Here is a 17,970-nt window from a genome sequence, read left to right on the forward strand (position 1 = left end):
CTAAAGTGTGGTGCCGAGAACGGATGCAATACTCCAGATGAAGGCAAACCAGTATTTTATACCTGCTCATCATGATTTCTTTATTCTTATAATCTGTGCCCAGATTTATAAAACCCTGGATGTTGAATGCAGTATTAACTTATTTTCTCAACTTGTCCTGCCACTTTCAATGATATGTGCACATATACTCCCAACTCCTTCTGCTACTGCACCCCCCCTTTAGAATTTTACCCTTTATTTTGCCTTACTTAGTTCTTCCAACTGAAATGAACCACTTTACACTTATCCGCTTCACACTGCTTCATTGTTAACCAAGTTCACACTGCTCCCGGTCTGCTTCAAAGTACTCCCCTGTTAGCCAGTTTCACGCTACTGGTGGTCTGCTTCACAATGCTCCCTTGTCGACCAGCTTCACACTGCTCCTGGTCTGCTTCGCAATGTTCCTCTGTCCACCAGCTTCACACTTATTCAGTCTACTTCACACTGCTGCCGCTCTGCTTTACAATTCACCCCTGTCAACCAGCTTCTCACTGCTCCTGGACTGCTTCACAATGCTCCCTTGTTGACCTGCTTTGCACTGCTCCCAGTTATTTTCTCAACTTCAAATGTTCTAAAGCACTGTACATCCAATTAAATCCTTTTGAAATATGGTCACTGCTCTAATGTAGGAAGAGCAGTAGCTAATTTGTATGCAGCAATCTCCCACAAGTAGCAATGCGATGATGACCTGATATCTCTCTTTGTGATGTTGGTTGAGGGATAAATATTGCCCAGGACATTGTGGAGAACTCCCCTGCTTTTCTGCAAAATGGCTGTGGAATCTCTTACGTTTGCCCGGGAGAGCAGACAGGACTCAGTTTGCCGTCTTCACTGAAAGTTGGCATCTCTGACCATCCAGCACTCCCTCAGGACTGAACAGGGCCTTTACATGCTCATGTCTATGAAATGTGATTTCAACCCACAACCTCGGACTCATAGACAAGAGTGCTGACGCCAGCCCCTGCTGACATCCGATGCTAATTAGGCAAATCAATTCCAAAAAACCTGCCCTTTAGAAAGCAACTGAACATCCTACGTCGGTTAATATTCTTCATTCCTTGGCAGATATTAAGGCAAAATTTGATGATGAGAAAAGCCACAGGGACCTTGCAGAGACAAGACTGAAATCCTTAATGGAAGAGCTGGAAAAAGGGAGGACCATAACTGAAAAACTCCAGAATGAATTGGTGCGTGAGCTTTAACGTGTTTGGATATCTAGCTTCATTTCAGAAAGTAGCTACAGAATTCAAGCTATCAGGCAAAGCCTTGGAGATTTGTCTTTCCCTGCAGTATAATTAGTTTTCTCCTGTAGTACAAATTATTGTGATAGTTTGAAATTTGGCATTCTTATGTTTGTCCTGATGAGTGCAAGATGAAAAGCTTCAACAACATGAACAAAGAACAGTACAGCACAGGAACAGGCCCTTTTGGCCCTCCAAGTCTGCGGCAATCATGTCCCCAATTAATTGGGAAAAACCCTGGGAAAAGGTGTCTGACTCCTGTCCATGCCACTCGTAATTTTGTAAGCCTTCATCGGGTCACCACTGAACCCCCTTCGCTCCAATGAAAAAAATTCCAGTTTATCCCACCTCTCTTCATAGCTAATACCCTCCAGACCAGACAAGATCTTTCTGTACCCTCTCCAAAGCATCCACATCCTTCTGGTAACGTGGTGACCAGAATTGTATGCAATATTCCAAATGTGGCCTAACTAAGGTTCTGTACAGTTGAAGCATGACTTGCCAATTTTTATAGTCAATGCCCCGACTGATGAAGGCAAGCATGTCATATGCCTTCTTGACTAGCTTATTCACCTGCATTGCCACTTTCAGTTGTCTATGGACCTATACACCTGTCTGCCTGTCAATACTCCTAAGGGTTCTGCTATTTACTGTGTATTTCCCACCTGTAATAGACTTTCCAAAATGCATTACATCACATTTGCCCGGATTAAACTCTATCTGCCATCTCTCCGCCCAAGTCTTCAACTGATCTACGTCCTGTTATATCCTCTGATGTCTCTCTTTTCAGCAATATTCAAGTTCTGTATTACCAAGCAACTGTTTATAATTATTTGGTTCTGGGGCAGTTTTTGTTGCATCCACCTCTTGACTTTTAAAATATCCACCCTTCTTTCATCTATTGATCTTCTAGCTATCATTATCACCTCTGACCTCCAATGGGAATGACGCATCACCTCTTTCGTGCCAAACACTATTATTCTTCCCAGCTTGTAACTCGGTCAGACAGAGTGAGGCACAAATCATTAAGGGAAGTGAAGCAGCAACTATTGGCTAAAGGATAGCAAAATAAAGGATAGCAAACCGTTAGGATGAATAGATGCTGCCCAATCTGAACGGTTGTACCCCAGCGGTATGTTGGGACCATTGCTGCATATATGAGTTCCACCAGGCAGAAAGTGGTCGCCGGGTCCATTGTGAGGCTCTTTGTACGAGCTTTCCAAGCTCTCCTTCATTTCAATTTTATTTCCGATTTTTCCCTTTGACAATTCCAATTGAATCTGCTTCCCTTTTGTTACTTCAGATTCCAGGAAAATTAATCTGCTGGTTCTGGTACTGCACTGTAAACTAGAAGTTGTGAGTTCAAATCCCACTGTAGCATGTTGTGAAATTGGAGTTAATATATCATGTGCTGGTGCCAGAGAAACTGAAGATGAAAGCAGCTATTTGGTTGTTAAAAACCCAAGTGGCTCACTGATGTGCCACCATTGCTGCCTCTCCCCTCATGGAAGAATCTGGAACAAGGGGGCAAGTTTCAAAATAAGGGGTCTCCCATTAAAGATGGAGAAATGGGGTTTTCCCTCTGAGGGTTGTTAGTGTTCGGAATTCTCTTACACAGCGAGAAGTGGGTTATATTCAAGGCTGAGTTAAACAGATTTTTAATTGACAAGGGAGTCAAAGGTTATGGGGGACAGGCAAAAAAGTGAAATTAAGGCCACAATTAAATCAACCAGCATCACATTGAATGATGGAGTAGGCGCAAGAGGCAGAATGGCCTACTCCTGTTCCAGATTCTTATGATCTTATGTTACTTGGTCTGGCCTATATGTGATTCCAATCCCACTTGGATTAACTGCCAATGCATCCAGGGCAGCGAGAGATGACCAAGAAATGTCACCGACATCCCATAAAAAAAAATGTGAAAAAATTAAATAGTTATGAGAAAACCCCAAGCTGAATCATAAAATGAGGAATCCTGAGGGTAAAATAAATGACCCATTAGGCATTTAGACCCACCGAATCCGTCCTTTACCTTGTTAGTAAATGTGAAACAGGAAATGGTTAATTGGTATTATTGGCAGGCAATAAAATAGAAGCCGCCCTTAGCTCCTGGACTAACATTGGTCAGGAATCTCATTGAGGCTGTGTTCGCATCATAGCTTCAGCGGCCTGGACTGGAGGATGTGACAGTTCTGAAGAAGGAACTGGTGCAGGTTCAGACCCTGATGGATCAGATGAGTCTTGAACAGGAGAGGCGATCGGACAAACTGACAGATGAAAATGTGCAGCTGAAGATACAACATAACACAGCAGAGGTAAGATCACATCCATGACTGTCTGACAGCGACCCTTGATACAGCTTGTAGTATGAAATGCTGAATAATCAACTGTTATTAAAGCTGTGCCTTTGAACTCCGAGATCTGTAACTTGCTTGATTATTTGCCCATGAAAACACTGATTCCTGAACAGCCTCATAAAATCTTGCAGCTCAGGAAGTGGCCATTTGACGCATCATGCTTTTGCCAGCCCTTTGAAGAAGAGCTAGCCAATTAATCTCACCCCCCAACTTCTTTTCCCGTAGTCCTGATTTTATTTTCCTTTTTAAGTGTATATCCAGTGTGCTTCGAAGATCCAATTGCATGTGCTTGTGTCACCCTTTCTGACAGTGTATTCCAAATCATCAAAACTGCCTATGTAATTAAATGAATGTCATAAAGCTACAAATTTCACGTTATTTCGTTTCTCCAATACCTCATATTACATGTTTAATCACCACATTATTGTGCATGTATGTGCGTGTGTCTGCACACATGTGCGTGTGTTTACACGTGGGGCACTCCGTATCGAACATCCCAGGCGGAGTACCCATGAGATGGGATGTCAAACCTGTCTTGTACCCGATCCTGCCCATTTCTGGCTGGGTGGATAGGTTAGAACTGCGTCATATATGTTGAGTGAGTCTCCTGAACCAGTGCCCGTGTGATTCTGTGCTGTCTTTTGTCGTCCTATCAATTTACTTCTAGTTCTCATCATTCAAAAGCATTAAATAATGGACTCAAGTGTTGATGCTTTTCACTGTATAATTTGGCTGTATGTAAAGTTGTTGAATTTCTCTCCATCTGCCATGCTGTCATTCTTCATTTTCTGTTTTTCTTCTGATTGCTTCCCCTTGGAGAAACATAAACTTGAGGTAAACCTTCACACTATCCCTCTCGAACCAAACCCTCTCCTGATTGTCAAACCCAATGCAGCAAATCGGTTTGTAGTTCAGTCATTTCTGAAAGACTCTACCTGACTCACAGTGGATTTATGTGATGGGACTTTGTTTAAAATTTTAACCATTTGATTGAAAACCTAACATCTCTTTAATTACTTGTTGGGGTAACAGTTATTATTGAGGCTGCACTGACTTGCACGAGGCACAGTGCCGTGTTGCAAAGTGTTTGCTCTGATTTTCAACGTTGGGGTGTCCCGACATCTCACCCACAGCCAAGTGATGAGTCAGTGATGTGAAGATTGTGGCTGGAACATGTGAAGATGCTCTAATAAAATACTGTACACTCACACTCTGCAAGACACCCTGTTCTAAAGATGACTTTGGTACATTTGTTCTTGTTAGAATCAGTAGCACACAACTCCTTCAGTTTAACACATAAGCAAACTGCTGCGGATCTGAATATCTGAAATAAGAATGAAAAATGGCTGGGAAATCTCAGCAGCTTTGGAGATAGAAACAGAGGTTAACAATTCAGGCCGCTTGACCTTCCTACGGAATTGAAGAAAGATAAAAACGTAGCCTGAGGAAAGGGAGAGGGGGCAGGCAGAACAGAAGAAACCCTGTGGTCGGGTGGACGGGGAGATTAAATAACAAAGGATTCCATGAAGCAGTAGCCCAAGATAATGGATATAGCAATGAAAGGTTGTGTTCAAATGAGGAGTGTGAATGGCTACATAAAAATAAAACACCTGAATGCAGCATGATGGGTTAGGGGCTGGTTTAGCACATTGGGCTAAGCAGCTGGCTTGTTATGCAGAACAATGCTAGCAGCACGGGTTCAATTCCCGTACCGGCCTCCCCGAACAGGCGCCAAATGTGGCGACGATTGGGGCTTTTCACAGTAACTTCATTGAAGCCTATTTGTGACAATAAGTGATTATTATTATTATTAAAGAAAGAAACAAGTCAAAAACTGACCCAGCAAAGCAAAACAAAAGAAGAAAAAATCCCACTTTGAACAAGATAGAGGCTGAGGAAATGATCTAAAGTTATTGATCTCTAGTCCGGAAGGTTGTAGAGCACCGAGTTGTAAAATAAGGTGCTGTTCTTCAGACTTGAGTTGAGCTTCATTGGAACAGGAAGATCGGAGTGGGAGCAAGGCGGAGAATTGAAATGATGGGCTTGTGCTTGCAGACTGAGCAGAGGTGTTCTGCAAAGCGGTCGCCTGATCTGTGTTTGGTCTCCCAAACATCATCATCTGTGTTCTTTTAAAAATCTTTTTGTTTTCCTGGGTCAATCTAGTGTCTCTCTTTGTTCCTTCATGCTGCATTCAGTCATGGGGCATGATCTCCTGGCTCTCCACGGCAGGGGCACACCCTCGCCATGGGTTTCCACCGGTGTGGGGTGGATTGAATGGGAAATCCCACTGACAGCAAAGGAACCAGAGGTTCCCGTCGCTGGCCAATAGCAGGCTGCCTCCCGCCGCTGAGAATCTCACCCGTGTTTTTTCCCAGCCATTCGCCCCTCATTTGGATGTTTCTTTTGGTTCTTTTACTGTCTATTCCCATTCGCTTTGGCGGTCATAAATCTTTTGTTATTTCATCTCCTCTGGCCTCCATCCTATCACAGACCTTCTCCTTTGTTCTTCCTGCCCTGCCCTCCCCACTTGGACTGTTGTCAATCAGGAACATGAGCTCTGTTTCTCTCCACAGCTGCTGCCTGACCTGTGTGTTCCAGTTTGTTTTTGGTCTTACTTCAGTTTAACTTGGCTTAGCCTTTAAAACACTGAAGCTGCAGTTGGCCAAATCTTCCAACGGATCATTATTTAAGTTCAACAGCACTTAAGAGTTGGCAGTAGGATTTAAGAGTAGGTTTTCTTGTGGCCTGTGTTCAAATGGGTTGATCAATTAAGTCTGCTCTTGATGTCTAACTGTGTGATGGGTGGGAATGGTTGCAAGTTGAGTCCAGGACACAAGCACCACACAAGCATCATATAAGGCTAACAGTGCACCATTCTGCTACTTTGTTTATGGCGAGCGTCAGTTATTGCTGCATGCCAATTTTTTTTAGTTGCATAAATTAATGGTTTTTAGTTGAATCTTTGTTTTCATTTCTGACCTTGTGAAAACCACACGAGCAAGATTGGACCATTCAATCCCAATGATCTACAATCTTGGAAGTGTAACCTTAAAATAAAAATAATAATAATCCTATTTGTCACAAGTAGGCTTACATTAACACTGCAATGAAGTCACTGTGAAAAGCCCCTAGTCGCCATATTCTGGCGCCTGTTTGGGTACACAGAGGGAGAATTCAGAGTGTCCAATTCACCTAACAGTACGTCTTTCAGGACTTGTGGGAGGAAGCACCTGGAGAAAACACGCGCAGACACTGGGAGAACGTGCACACTCCACACAGACAGTGACCCAAGCCGGGTATCTAACCTGGGACCCTGGCGCTGTGAACATAAGAACTAGGAGCTGGAGTAGGCCATCTGGCCCCTCGAGCCTGCTCCGCCATTCAATGAGATCATGGCTGATCTTTTGTGGACTCGGCTCCACTGTCCGGCCCGAACACCATAACCCTTAATCCCTTTATTCTTCAAAAAACTATCTATCTTTACCTTAAAAACATTTAATGAAGGAGCCTCAACTGCTTCACTGGGCAAGGAATTTCATAGATTCACAACCCTTTGGGTGAAGAAGTTCCTCCTAAACTCAGTCCTAAATCTACTTCCCCTTATTTTGAGGCTATGCCCCCTAGTTCTGCTTCACCCGCCAGTGGAAACAACCTGCCCGCATCTATCCTATCTATTCCCTTCATAATTTTATATGTTTCTATAAGATCCCCCCCCCCCCCCCCCCCCCCCCCCCCCCCCCGCCCCCCCGCATCCTTCTAAATTCCAACGAGTACAGTCCCAGTCTACTCAACCTCTCCTCGTAATCCAACCCCTTCAGCTCTGGGATTAATCTAGTGAATCTCCTCTGCACACCCTCCAGCGTCAGCGCATCCTTTCTCAGGGAAGGAGACCAAAACTGAACACAATACTCCAGGTGTGGCCTCATTAACACCTTATACAATTGCAGCATAACCTCCCTCATCTTAAACTCCATAGCTCTAGCAATGAAGGACAAAACTCCATTTGCCTTCTTAATCACCTGTTGCACCTGTAAACCAACTTTTTGCGACTCATGCAGGTCTCTGCACAGCAGCATGTTTTAATATTTTATCATTTAAATAATAATCCCTTTTGCTGTTATTCCTACCAAAATGGATAACCTCACATTTGTCAACATTGTATTCCATCTGCCAGACCCTAGCCCATTCACGTAACTTATACAAATCACTCTGCAGTCTTCCGGTATCCACTGCACTTTTTGCTTTACCACTCACCTTAGCGTCGTCTGCAAACTTGGACACATTGCACTTGGTCCCCAACTCCAAATCATCTATGTAAATTTGCACTTGGTCCCCAACTCCAAATCATCTATGTAAATTGTGGACAATTGTGGGCCCAACACTGATCCCTGAGGAACACACTAGCTACTGATTGCCAACCAGAGAAACACCCATTAATCCCCACTCTTTGCTTTCTATTAATTAACCAATCCTCTATCCATGCTACTACTTTACCCTTAATGCCATGCATCTTTATCTTATGCAGCAATCTTTTGTGTGCCACCTTGTCAAAAGCTTTTGTTATCTACCGCACTGGTAATGTCCTCAAAAAATTCCACTAAATTAGTTAGGCACGACCTGCCCTTTATGAACCCATGCTGCGTCTGTGCAATGGGACAATTTCCATCCAGATGCCTCGCTATTTCTTCCTTGATGTTAGATTCCAGCATCTTCCCTACTACCGAAGTTAAGCTAACTGGCCTATAATTACCCGCTTTCTGCCTACCTCCTTTTTTAAAACAGAGGTGTCACGTTTGCTAATTTCCAATCCCCGGGACCACCCCAGAGTCTAGTGAATTTTTGTAAATTATCACTAGTGCATTTGCAATTTCCCTAGCCATCTCTTTTAGCACTCTGGGATGCATTCCATCAGGGTCAGGAGACTTGTCTATCTTTACTCCCATTGGCTTGCCCATCACTACCTCCTGAGTGATTATCTCAAGGTCCTCACCTGTCATAGCCTCATTTCCATCAGTTGCTGGCATGTTATTTGTGTCTTCCACTGTGAAGCCCGACCCAAAAAAATATGTTCAGTTCCTCAGCCATTTCCTCATCTCCCATTATTAAATCTCCCTTCTCATCCTCCAAAGGACCAATATTTACCTTAGCCACTCTTTTTTTGTTTTATATATTTGTAGAAACTTTAACTATCAGTTTTTATATTCTGAGCAAGTTTACTCTCATAATCTATCTTACTATTCTTTATAGCTTTTTTAGTAGCTTTCTGTTGCCCCCTAAAGATTTCCCAGTCCTCTAGTTTCCCACTAATCTTTGCCAGTTTCTATGCCTTTTCCTTCAATTTGATGCTCTCTTATTTCCTTAGATATCCACGGTCGATTTTCCCTCTTTCTACCGACCTTCCTTTTTGTTGGTATAAACCTTTGCTGAGCACTGTGAAAAATCGCTTGGAAGGTTCTCCACTGTTACTCAACTGTTTCACCATAAAGTCTTTGCTCCCAGTCTACCGTAGCCAGCTCTTCTCTCTTCCCATTGTAATCTCCTTTGTTTAAGCACAAAATACTAGTGTTTGATTTTACCTTCTCCCCCTCCATCTGTATTTTAAATTCCACCATATTGTGATCACTCCTTCCGAGAGGATGCCTAACTATGAGATCATTAATCAATCATGTCTGATTACACAGGACAAGATCTAGGACCGCTTGTTCCCTCGTAGGTTCCATTACATACTGTTCTAGGAAACTATCGCGGATACATTCTATAAACTCCTCCTCAAGGCTGTCTTGACTGACCTGGTTAAACCAATCGACATGTAGATTAAAATCACCCATGATAACTGCTGTACAATTTCTACATGCATCAGTATTTTCTTTGTTTATTGCCTGCCCCACCATAATGTTACCATTTGGTGGCCTATAGACTACCCCTATCAGTGACTTTTTTTGCCTTTCTATTCCTGATTTCCACCCAAATGGATTCAACCTTATACTCCATAGCACCGGTGTCATCCATTACTATTGCCCGGATGTCATCCTTAAATAACAGAGCTACACCATCTCCCAAACCACCCACTCTGTCCTTCCGAATCGTTTGATACCGTTGGATACTCCCAGTCATGACCATCCTTTAACCATGTTTCAGTAATGGTCACTAAATCATAACCGTTTACGATGATTTGCGCCATCAACTCATTTACCTTATTCTGAATACTACGAGCATTCAGGTAAAGTACACTTATGTTGGCTTTTATACCTCTGTTTTGAATCTTAACACCTTGATCAGTAACCTCTCCTAAGTTATTTTTCCTCTTAACATTTCTCCTAATTTTCCTTGTCGTTGAACCCATATCTTCATGTAACAACCTGCTGCGTCGCTTTCCATTTATGTTTTTACTCCCCATTTTATTCCTTTTAGTATTACTGGGCCTATTCACTGAGCTCCCCTCAGTCGCTGTACCTAGTACTGTCGCCCTTTTTGATTTTTGACTATGGCCTCTCTGCCTTACACTTTGCCCCTTACTGCCTTTTGTTTCTGTCCCTGTTTTACCACCTTCCGACTTCCTGCATCGGTTCGCACCCCCCTGCCACATTAGTTTAAACACTCCCCAACCGCTCTGCAAATAGTCCCCCTACGATATCAGTTCCAGTCCTGCCCAGGTGTAACCCGTCCAGTTTGTACAGGTCCCACCTCCCCCAGAGAACAGGTCCCAATGTCCCAGGAATCTGAAACCCTCCCCCTGACACCATCCCTTCAGCCACGTATTCATCCTATATATCCTGTCATTTCTACTCTGACTAGCACATGGCACCGGTAGTAATCCTCAGATCACTACCTTCGAGGTCTGATTTCTTAACTTCCTTCCTAGCTCCCTGTATTCTGCTTTTCATAGAATTCATAGAATTTACAGTGCAGAAGGAGGCCATTCGGCCCATCGAGTCTGCACCGGCTCTTGGAAAGAGCACCCTACCCAAGGCCAACACCTCCACCCTATCCCCACAACCCAGTAACCCCACCCAACACTAAGGGCAATTTTGGACACTAAGGGCAATTTATCATGGCCAATCCACCTAACCTGCACATCTTTGGACTGTGGGTGGAAACCGGAGCACCCGGAGGAAACCCACGCACACACGGGGAGGATGTGCAGACTCCGCACAGACAGTGACCCAAGCCGGAATCGAACCTGGGACCCTGGAGCTGTGAAGCGATTGTGCTGTCCACAGTGCTACCGTGCTGCCCTTCAATAGCCACATGCAATACACCTGGATTGAGATATGGCAACCGTCACCATTAATTTTGCCATCCAACCTCAAGACTATTTTAACTTCCTCTTCAGTCAGCCTGCACAGAGAAATTCATTAAATAGATTGTTTGAAACATCACAGCCCAAAAAAGAGAAGCTCCCTAGCCAATCAGTCCCCAGCATTGAAGCAGTACCAAAAGGTGATGTAAAGAAATATACCAGAACTGACCGCCTGGTAAATTTTGGCACTGATTTTAACATCACTTAATACTTGAATACTGGGAGGAAAAGAAAAATGGTAAAACTGATGCATGTATGGTTTTTAATTTACGTTGCACGTGAAGGAAATCCGATAGGAGGAGAAAAAAAACAACTATTCAGATTCAGACAAGAGAGAACTGATACTGTAGTAAAAATAATTTTAAAATTACACAAATATATATATATTTCTCTAGGACCTCATCCCTTTTATTACCTATGTCGTTTGAACCGATACAACTACTGGCTGTTCACCCTGCCACTCCAGAATAAGAACAAAAAAAACTACAGCACAGGAACAGGCCCTTTGGCCCTCCCATCCAGGTCCTTTATCTCAACCTGTCGCCTATTTTCCAAGGATCTACTTCCCTCTGTTCCCCGCCCGTTCATATATCTGTCTAGATGCATCTTAAATGATGCTATCGTGCCCACCTCTACCACCTCCGTTGGCAAAGCGTTCCAGGCACCCACCATCCTCTGCGTAAAAAAACTTTCCACGCACATCTCCCTTAAACTTTCCCCCTCTGACCTTGAAATCGTGACCCCTTGTAACTGACACCCCCACTCTTGGAAAAAGCTTGTTGCTATCCACCCTGTCCATACCTCTCATAATTTTGTAGACCTCAATGAGGTCCCCCCTCAACCTCCGTCTTTCCAAAAAAAACCAATCCTAATCTACTCAACCTTTCTTCATAGCTAGCACCCTCCATACCAGGCAACATCCTGGTGAACCTCCTCAGCACCCTCTCTAAAGCATCCACATCCTTCTGGTAATGTGGCGGCCAGAACTGCACGCAGTATTCCAAATGTGGCCCAACCAAAGTCCTATACAACTGTAACATGACCTGCCGACTCTTGTACTCAATACCCCGTCCGATGAAGGCAAGCATGCTGTATGCCTTCTTGACCACTCTATCGACCTGCGTTGCCACCTTCAGGGTACAATGGACCTGAACTCCCAGATCTCTCTGTACATCAATTTTCCCCAGGACTCTTCCATTGATCGTATAGTCCGCTCTTGAATTGGATCTTCCAAAATGCATCACCTCGCATTTGCCTGGATTGAACTCCATCTGCCATTTCTCTGCCCAACTCTCCAATCTATCTATGTTTTGCTGTATTCTCTGACAGTCCACCTCGCTATCTGCAACTCCGCCAATCTTAGTATTATCTGCAAACTTGCTAATCAGACCACCTATACCTTCATCCAGATCATTTATGTATATCACAAACAACAGTGATCCGAGCACGGATCCCTGTGGAACACCACCAGTCACCTTTCTCCATGTTAAGACACTCCCTTCCACCACTACTTTCTGTCTCCTGTTGCCCAGCCACTTCTTTATCCATCTAGCTAGTACATCCTGAACCCCATGCGACTTCACTTTTTCCATCAACCTGCCATGGGTAACCTTATCAAACGCCTTACTGAAATCCATGTATATGACATCTACAACCCTTCCCTCATCAATTAACTTTGTCACTTCCTCAAAGAATTCTATTAGGTTTGTAAGACATGACCATCCCTGCACAAAACCATGCTGCCTATCACTGATAAGTCTATTTTCTTCCAAATGTGAATAGATCCTATCCCTCAGTATCTTCTCCAACAGTTTGCCAGCACACAATGTCCTGTACCCGTCCGAGACATCCTTGACCCTAGCACCAGGGAGGCAACATACCGTCCTGGAGTCTCGTTTGCGGCCACAGAAATGCCTGTCTATTCCCCTTACAATTGAATCCCCTATAACTATTGCACTGTCACACTTATCACCCCTCCCCTCTGCAGCAGAACCAAACGTGGTGCCACGAGTTTGGCTGTTGCTGTTTTCCCCTGAGAGGCCATTCCCCTCAACAGTATCCAAAGCGGTATGTCTCTTCTGCAGGGGAATGGCCACAAGAGATTCCTGCACTACCTGGTCACCTGGTGGTTAGCACTATGGCTTCTGGTGGTGAAGCCATAGTGCTAACCACTATGCTACCGTACTGGAGCCGGGCCATTCAGGGGTAATGCCAGGAAAATCTTCCACACACAAAGGGTGGTGGGAATCAGGAACGCATTCCCTCAAAAAGCTGTTGAGGCTGGTGGTCAATTAAAAATGTCAGGTTTCAGATCAAAAGAGCTTGTTGGATAAAGGATGAGGAAGCAAGGCGGGTAATTCATGCCGTTAACGTACAGGTCAACTGTGGTCTTAACTTGAAAGGCTGAATGGACTTCTCTTCCCATTTTCGGCTGTCATTTGTGAAAGTAGTTTTCTGTGGCAGCTGACCAACTTGGAAAGGTTTTAAGTAGGAAGTGCCATTGTTTGGGTGTTATTCATGTTTCACCTTTTTGAACAACATTGTAATTGGTCGTTTTTTATTGTGACTGAGTTTCCTTGTGTGTTGATCAAAATCGAACAACTTTATGCCATAAATCTTGCTTGTTTTTTTCTTTCAAGGCGTCCTTAGCTGAGCTGAGGGCAGAGCTTGCTCGAATTCAGCAGGAGAATGCTGCACGATGCAAGGAGGTGAAGAAGGCCCAGCAGGAGTGTGAGGAAATGAAGCAGCAAAACCAGGTGTGCGAAATGTCTGTCAAGGAAGCTGAGGCTCGTTACTGGGTAACCTGTGACATGTTGTCGGTGGGAGGTGACACGTTCTTTAGATTTTGGTTTCACCACATTAAAAATCAACATTTAAACATATTACTAATCAAACAGCATATCCTTATTTTTGAGCAAGTAGAGCTGGAGGCCCTTTCATTCTCCACTGGAGGGGGTACAGAGAAGATTCACCAGAATGTTGCCTGGGTTGGAACATTTAAGTTATAAAGAGAGGTTGGATAAGCTTGGGTTATTTTCTCTGTAGCAGAGAAAACTGAGGGGTGACCTGATTGAGGTGTACAAGATTATGAGGGGCATGGACATGGTGGATATGGAGCAGCTGTTCCCCTGAGTTGAAGGGTTAGTTACGAGGTCAGTAACAAGGACATAAGTTCAAAGTGAGGGGGGATTTGAGGAAAAACTTTCTTACCCAGAGAGTGGTGAAGGTCTGGAATGCACTATCTGGGAGGGTAGTAGAGGCGGGATGCCTCACATCCTTTAAAAAGTACCTGGATGAGTACTTTGCCATAACATTCATGGCTATGGGCCAAGTGTTGGCAAGTGGGATTAGGTGGGCAGGTCCAGGCTTTCATGCTTCAGTGCAGACCTGATGGGCCGAAGGGCCTCTTCTGCACTATGGTATCCAGTGATTCTTTGAAATAAAGTAGGAAAATTTCTACAGACAAGGTGAAGACATAACTCGTTGTTTCCTTTTATTTCTACTTTTACCATAATGTATCACTGTAATGGTGCACCCTTCTCTGAGAGCATCTTTAGGATAACATTTGATGGTTTTAACGGTAGATGTTTCAACTTCTGATTATAAATGGTCTCAGGCATCAATGATACAACTGCACGCCCATCCACTTCCATTTTGACTTGGTTACCTTCAAGTTTTGGAAATGCCCAGAAACGTTGATCGCCCCGCACCGACAAGACGCCTAGTTTCAGCTCCTGAAGTTATTCAGCTACATCATCTCCTGAGTGGTCTTGAACTTCGTCTACTAACTTACAGACACAACTAGTCTGCTTAGATGTGTTTTTTTTTTCTTGCACATCCTTGGTGTTGATGATGTTTTCCGAGCGCAGCATGCTTTGGCAATATGCCCCTTCTTGGATCAGTTCTTAAACTTATTTTCTCTGCTCCATCATTCCCTCGCTGAGTGTCTCATCTGTGTACACCGAAGACAGGGCTGGACCCTTGCAGTCTTGTTTCTAATGGTCTCAATCTTATGGATCTTTGCTCCAGCCCCTATCTGTGAAGCCTCTGCTGTTGCTATCTCCATAAATGTGACAGCTTCCACAGCAGATTTGAGAGTTAAATCGCTTACAGTAAGCAGCTTCCTCTGACAGCTTCACTGTGCAATCCACATGCCAGCCTATCACGATTAGTATCGTCCAATGTTGCACAAAACTCGCAATATTTTGCTGACCTTTAAAGTCGTTACAAATTGTAAAACGCTCGCAACTTTTTCCTGACTGTGGCGGTGGAACTGAAACCTTTGTGCAATTAACGGAGGGCTGGGTGAGAAATACCCTTCTAGAACTTACATTAGTTCATTATAGGGCTTAACTCCCAGTTTTGCCGGATGAACTAAATTTTGCAGCAACATAAAGGTTTTACGCCCTACCCGAACTGAGGAATGTTGCATCCTTTAGGTCCTCTGGTATTTTCTTAGCTTTGAGATAATGTTGAAATCTCTCTTCATATGAGTTCCAAGTCTCAAATCTTCATCAAATGCATTCATGGTGCCCGTTTTTCCTTCCATTCTGGAGACCAGCTTCTAGGATTTATCTTCACCCAACTTCCTCCTTTCCGTTTATTTTTACGTATGGAACAAGCATCCCCTTATCCACAATACAACTTAGAAATTTTCTTTTTGCCTTGCTGTGCTTTGACCTTTTCCCGAGTAGTGACCTGTACAGAAGGCTTAGGGATCCACATTCCCACAGCTCGCTTCGCTTCGCCGTGTGCGCGGTCCCTACAGCTGAAAATCTACCCGCTTCAACAGCAAGTAAGTTTTCAAACCATTATTCTGCTAATTCACGGTTGTGTGTTCCGTTTTGAAACCTTCGACATCAGCGGCTTTTGCTTCACCCGACATGCGAGCCTGGCCCCGAGGATCTTTTCTCCACTATCCACGCCGTCTCCACTTTTCTCGTCGTCGATTTTTTTTCTTCAGCAATTTTGTTTTCTTTCCCCAATCCTCATTGTCAGTTTTCTCTTTTGTCATGTTCTGTAAGTGTCACAAAGGGGAGAGGTGTAGAGGTGCCACACTCTTGGATTCTTAAACGCAATGAGAAGTTTATTAGGGGATGTTGCTCCTACAATTTTAAAATGGAGAACTGGAAGCCTTGACGTCAATACAGATCACGTGACGTTCCACCAGAGATGTTATTCTCTGATACGTAAATATATCCCCATACCCTTGACGTTATTGCCAATCAGAAATCTATCACACTCTCCCTTAAACATACTCAATGTCTGAGCTTCCACAGTCCTTTGGGGTAGAGAATTCCAAAGAGTCACAACCCTCTGTGTAAAGAAATTTCTCCTCATCTCTGTTCTAAGTGGCATTTCCCTTACTTTTAAGTTGTGTACCCTGGTCCCCAACCAAGTGAAACATCTTACCCACATCTACCCTGTCTATTCCTTTAAGTATTTTGTAGGTTTCTATAAGACCACTCAAGTTTCAATGCTCAGCATCAGTTTGCTTTTAATTAATTCTACGGATTGGGCTTTGCTATCATTTCCCATCCCTGGTCGTCCTTGGTGGTGGTGAACGTTTGCAATCTCTAGCTGTTTCATACAACTGAGCAGCCACTTTAAGAGGTGGTTAAGGGTCAGCGATGTTGGTGTGGGACTGGAGTCACATAACCAGGCATGGGCAGCTGATCATCTTCCCTAAAGGACACTAGTGAACCTGTTGGTATTCTAACAACAGTCTGACAGAACTTTTATTATCACTTTTACTCATGCTTACATTTTATTTCTAAATTGTTATGAACTGAATTCAAACTCTCCGACTCCTCTTTGCTTCATTCAGGAATGTGTGTGTTGTTGGCAAGGCCAGAATTTATTCCTTAAGAACAGTGTTAATAAGCCGTTTTCTTGAAAACGACCAAATCGCTTGCTGGGACATTTCTGTTAAGGGTCTACCACGATACTGTGTGTTTGGAGTTGCGCATGGGCCGGACTGCGTGGGAATGTCCGATTTCCTTCCCTGTCAGATGGGTTTTTATGACAGTGGTTTCAGATTTAATAAAGCAGTTTTAATTCCAGATTTATTTATTGAATTTAAATTTCCTCCACTGCCATGCTGGGATTTGAACCCGTGTCTCCTGATCGTTAGTTTTGGACTCTGGTCCAGTAACTACGATGTCACTGGAGCCCCGTTAAGGCAGGATTTGAACTTGTTCTCTGGATTCCTACTTTATTAACGTAACCAGAACACTACCATAATAGTTCCATTAACATTACACATACCGGGCAGCATGGTGGCCTAGTGGTTAGCACAACCGCCTCACGGCGCTGAGGTCCCAGGTTCGATCCCGGCTCTGGGTCACTGTCCGTGTGGAGTTTGCACATTCTCCCCGTGTCTGTGTGGGTTTCGCCCCCACAACCCAAAAATGTGCAGAGTAGGTGGAATGGCCACGCTAAATTGCCCCTTAATCGGAAAAAATAATTGGCTAATCTAAATTTATTAAAAAAAAAATTACACATACCGTAATAATTGATAATCCATTGACTATACAAATTTGTCTTTGCATTGTTTCAGAAACTGTCGGAAAACCGATCCCAGATGGCGATTGAGTTCCAACAGCTTCACGATCGTTTGAATGAGGCGACTTTAAGTAAGAAGAGTTTGCAGACCAATATACAGGAGAAGGAGCTGGATTGCAAGCAGCTGCAGGTGAAACTATCAGCCGCCGAGGCACTGATGCAAAGAGCACACTCTGAATTGGGCCAGAGTGGGGAGACCAGCCAGAAACTGAAGGGAGAGCTATCAGAGGTCGAAACCAATTACCAGCAGCTTCGGGCCGAGTTCAAACAGACACAGCAGCAGAGAGACGAGAAGGAGCAGCAGAAGGTTCAGCTGCAGAATGAGATGAATCAGGTGAGGTGTTACAAATTGAGGGCAGTGACTGAGAAGTTTCCAATGCTGCAGCCCAGGTTTTCTGCACTTCTGTGCTAGAAATTGAAATAGTGCCATGAGGAACATGAGTCAATCACTCTGAATTCATCTATTCCA

The 17,970-nt window shown here is 43.9% G+C and overlaps 1 protein-coding gene across 6 annotated transcripts in view; it reads left to right on the forward strand.

Moving 5' to 3' along the window:
• eea1 (early endosome antigen 1) overlaps window positions 1-17,970 on the forward strand; it is a 142,556-nt gene that overhangs the window by 47,801 nt on the left and 76,785 nt on the right. For 4 of the 6 annotated variants that reach the window (XM_038810968.1, XM_038810972.1, XM_038810973.1 and 1 more), the window contains 5 exons: window positions 1,105-1,226; window positions 3,440-3,595; window positions 4,454-4,471; window positions 13,577-13,693; window positions 17,497-17,835. In XM_038810968.1, the coding sequence (XP_038666896.1) occupies window positions 1,105-1,226; window positions 3,440-3,595; window positions 4,454-4,471; window positions 13,577-13,693; window positions 17,497-17,835 (752 nt within the window). The remainder of the gene's footprint in view (window positions 1-1,104; window positions 1,227-3,439; window positions 3,596-4,453; window positions 4,472-13,576; window positions 13,694-17,496; window positions 17,836-17,970) is intronic. The other 2 variants (XM_038810969.1, XM_038810971.1) reach the window with 2 other exon arrangements.

The sequence above is a fragment of the Scyliorhinus canicula genome, chromosome 11, assembly GCF_902713615.1.
Source record: "Scyliorhinus canicula chromosome 11, sScyCan1.1, whole genome shotgun sequence".
In the NCBI taxonomy this organism is placed as follows: domain Eukaryota; kingdom Metazoa; phylum Chordata; class Chondrichthyes; order Carcharhiniformes; family Scyliorhinidae; genus Scyliorhinus; species Scyliorhinus canicula.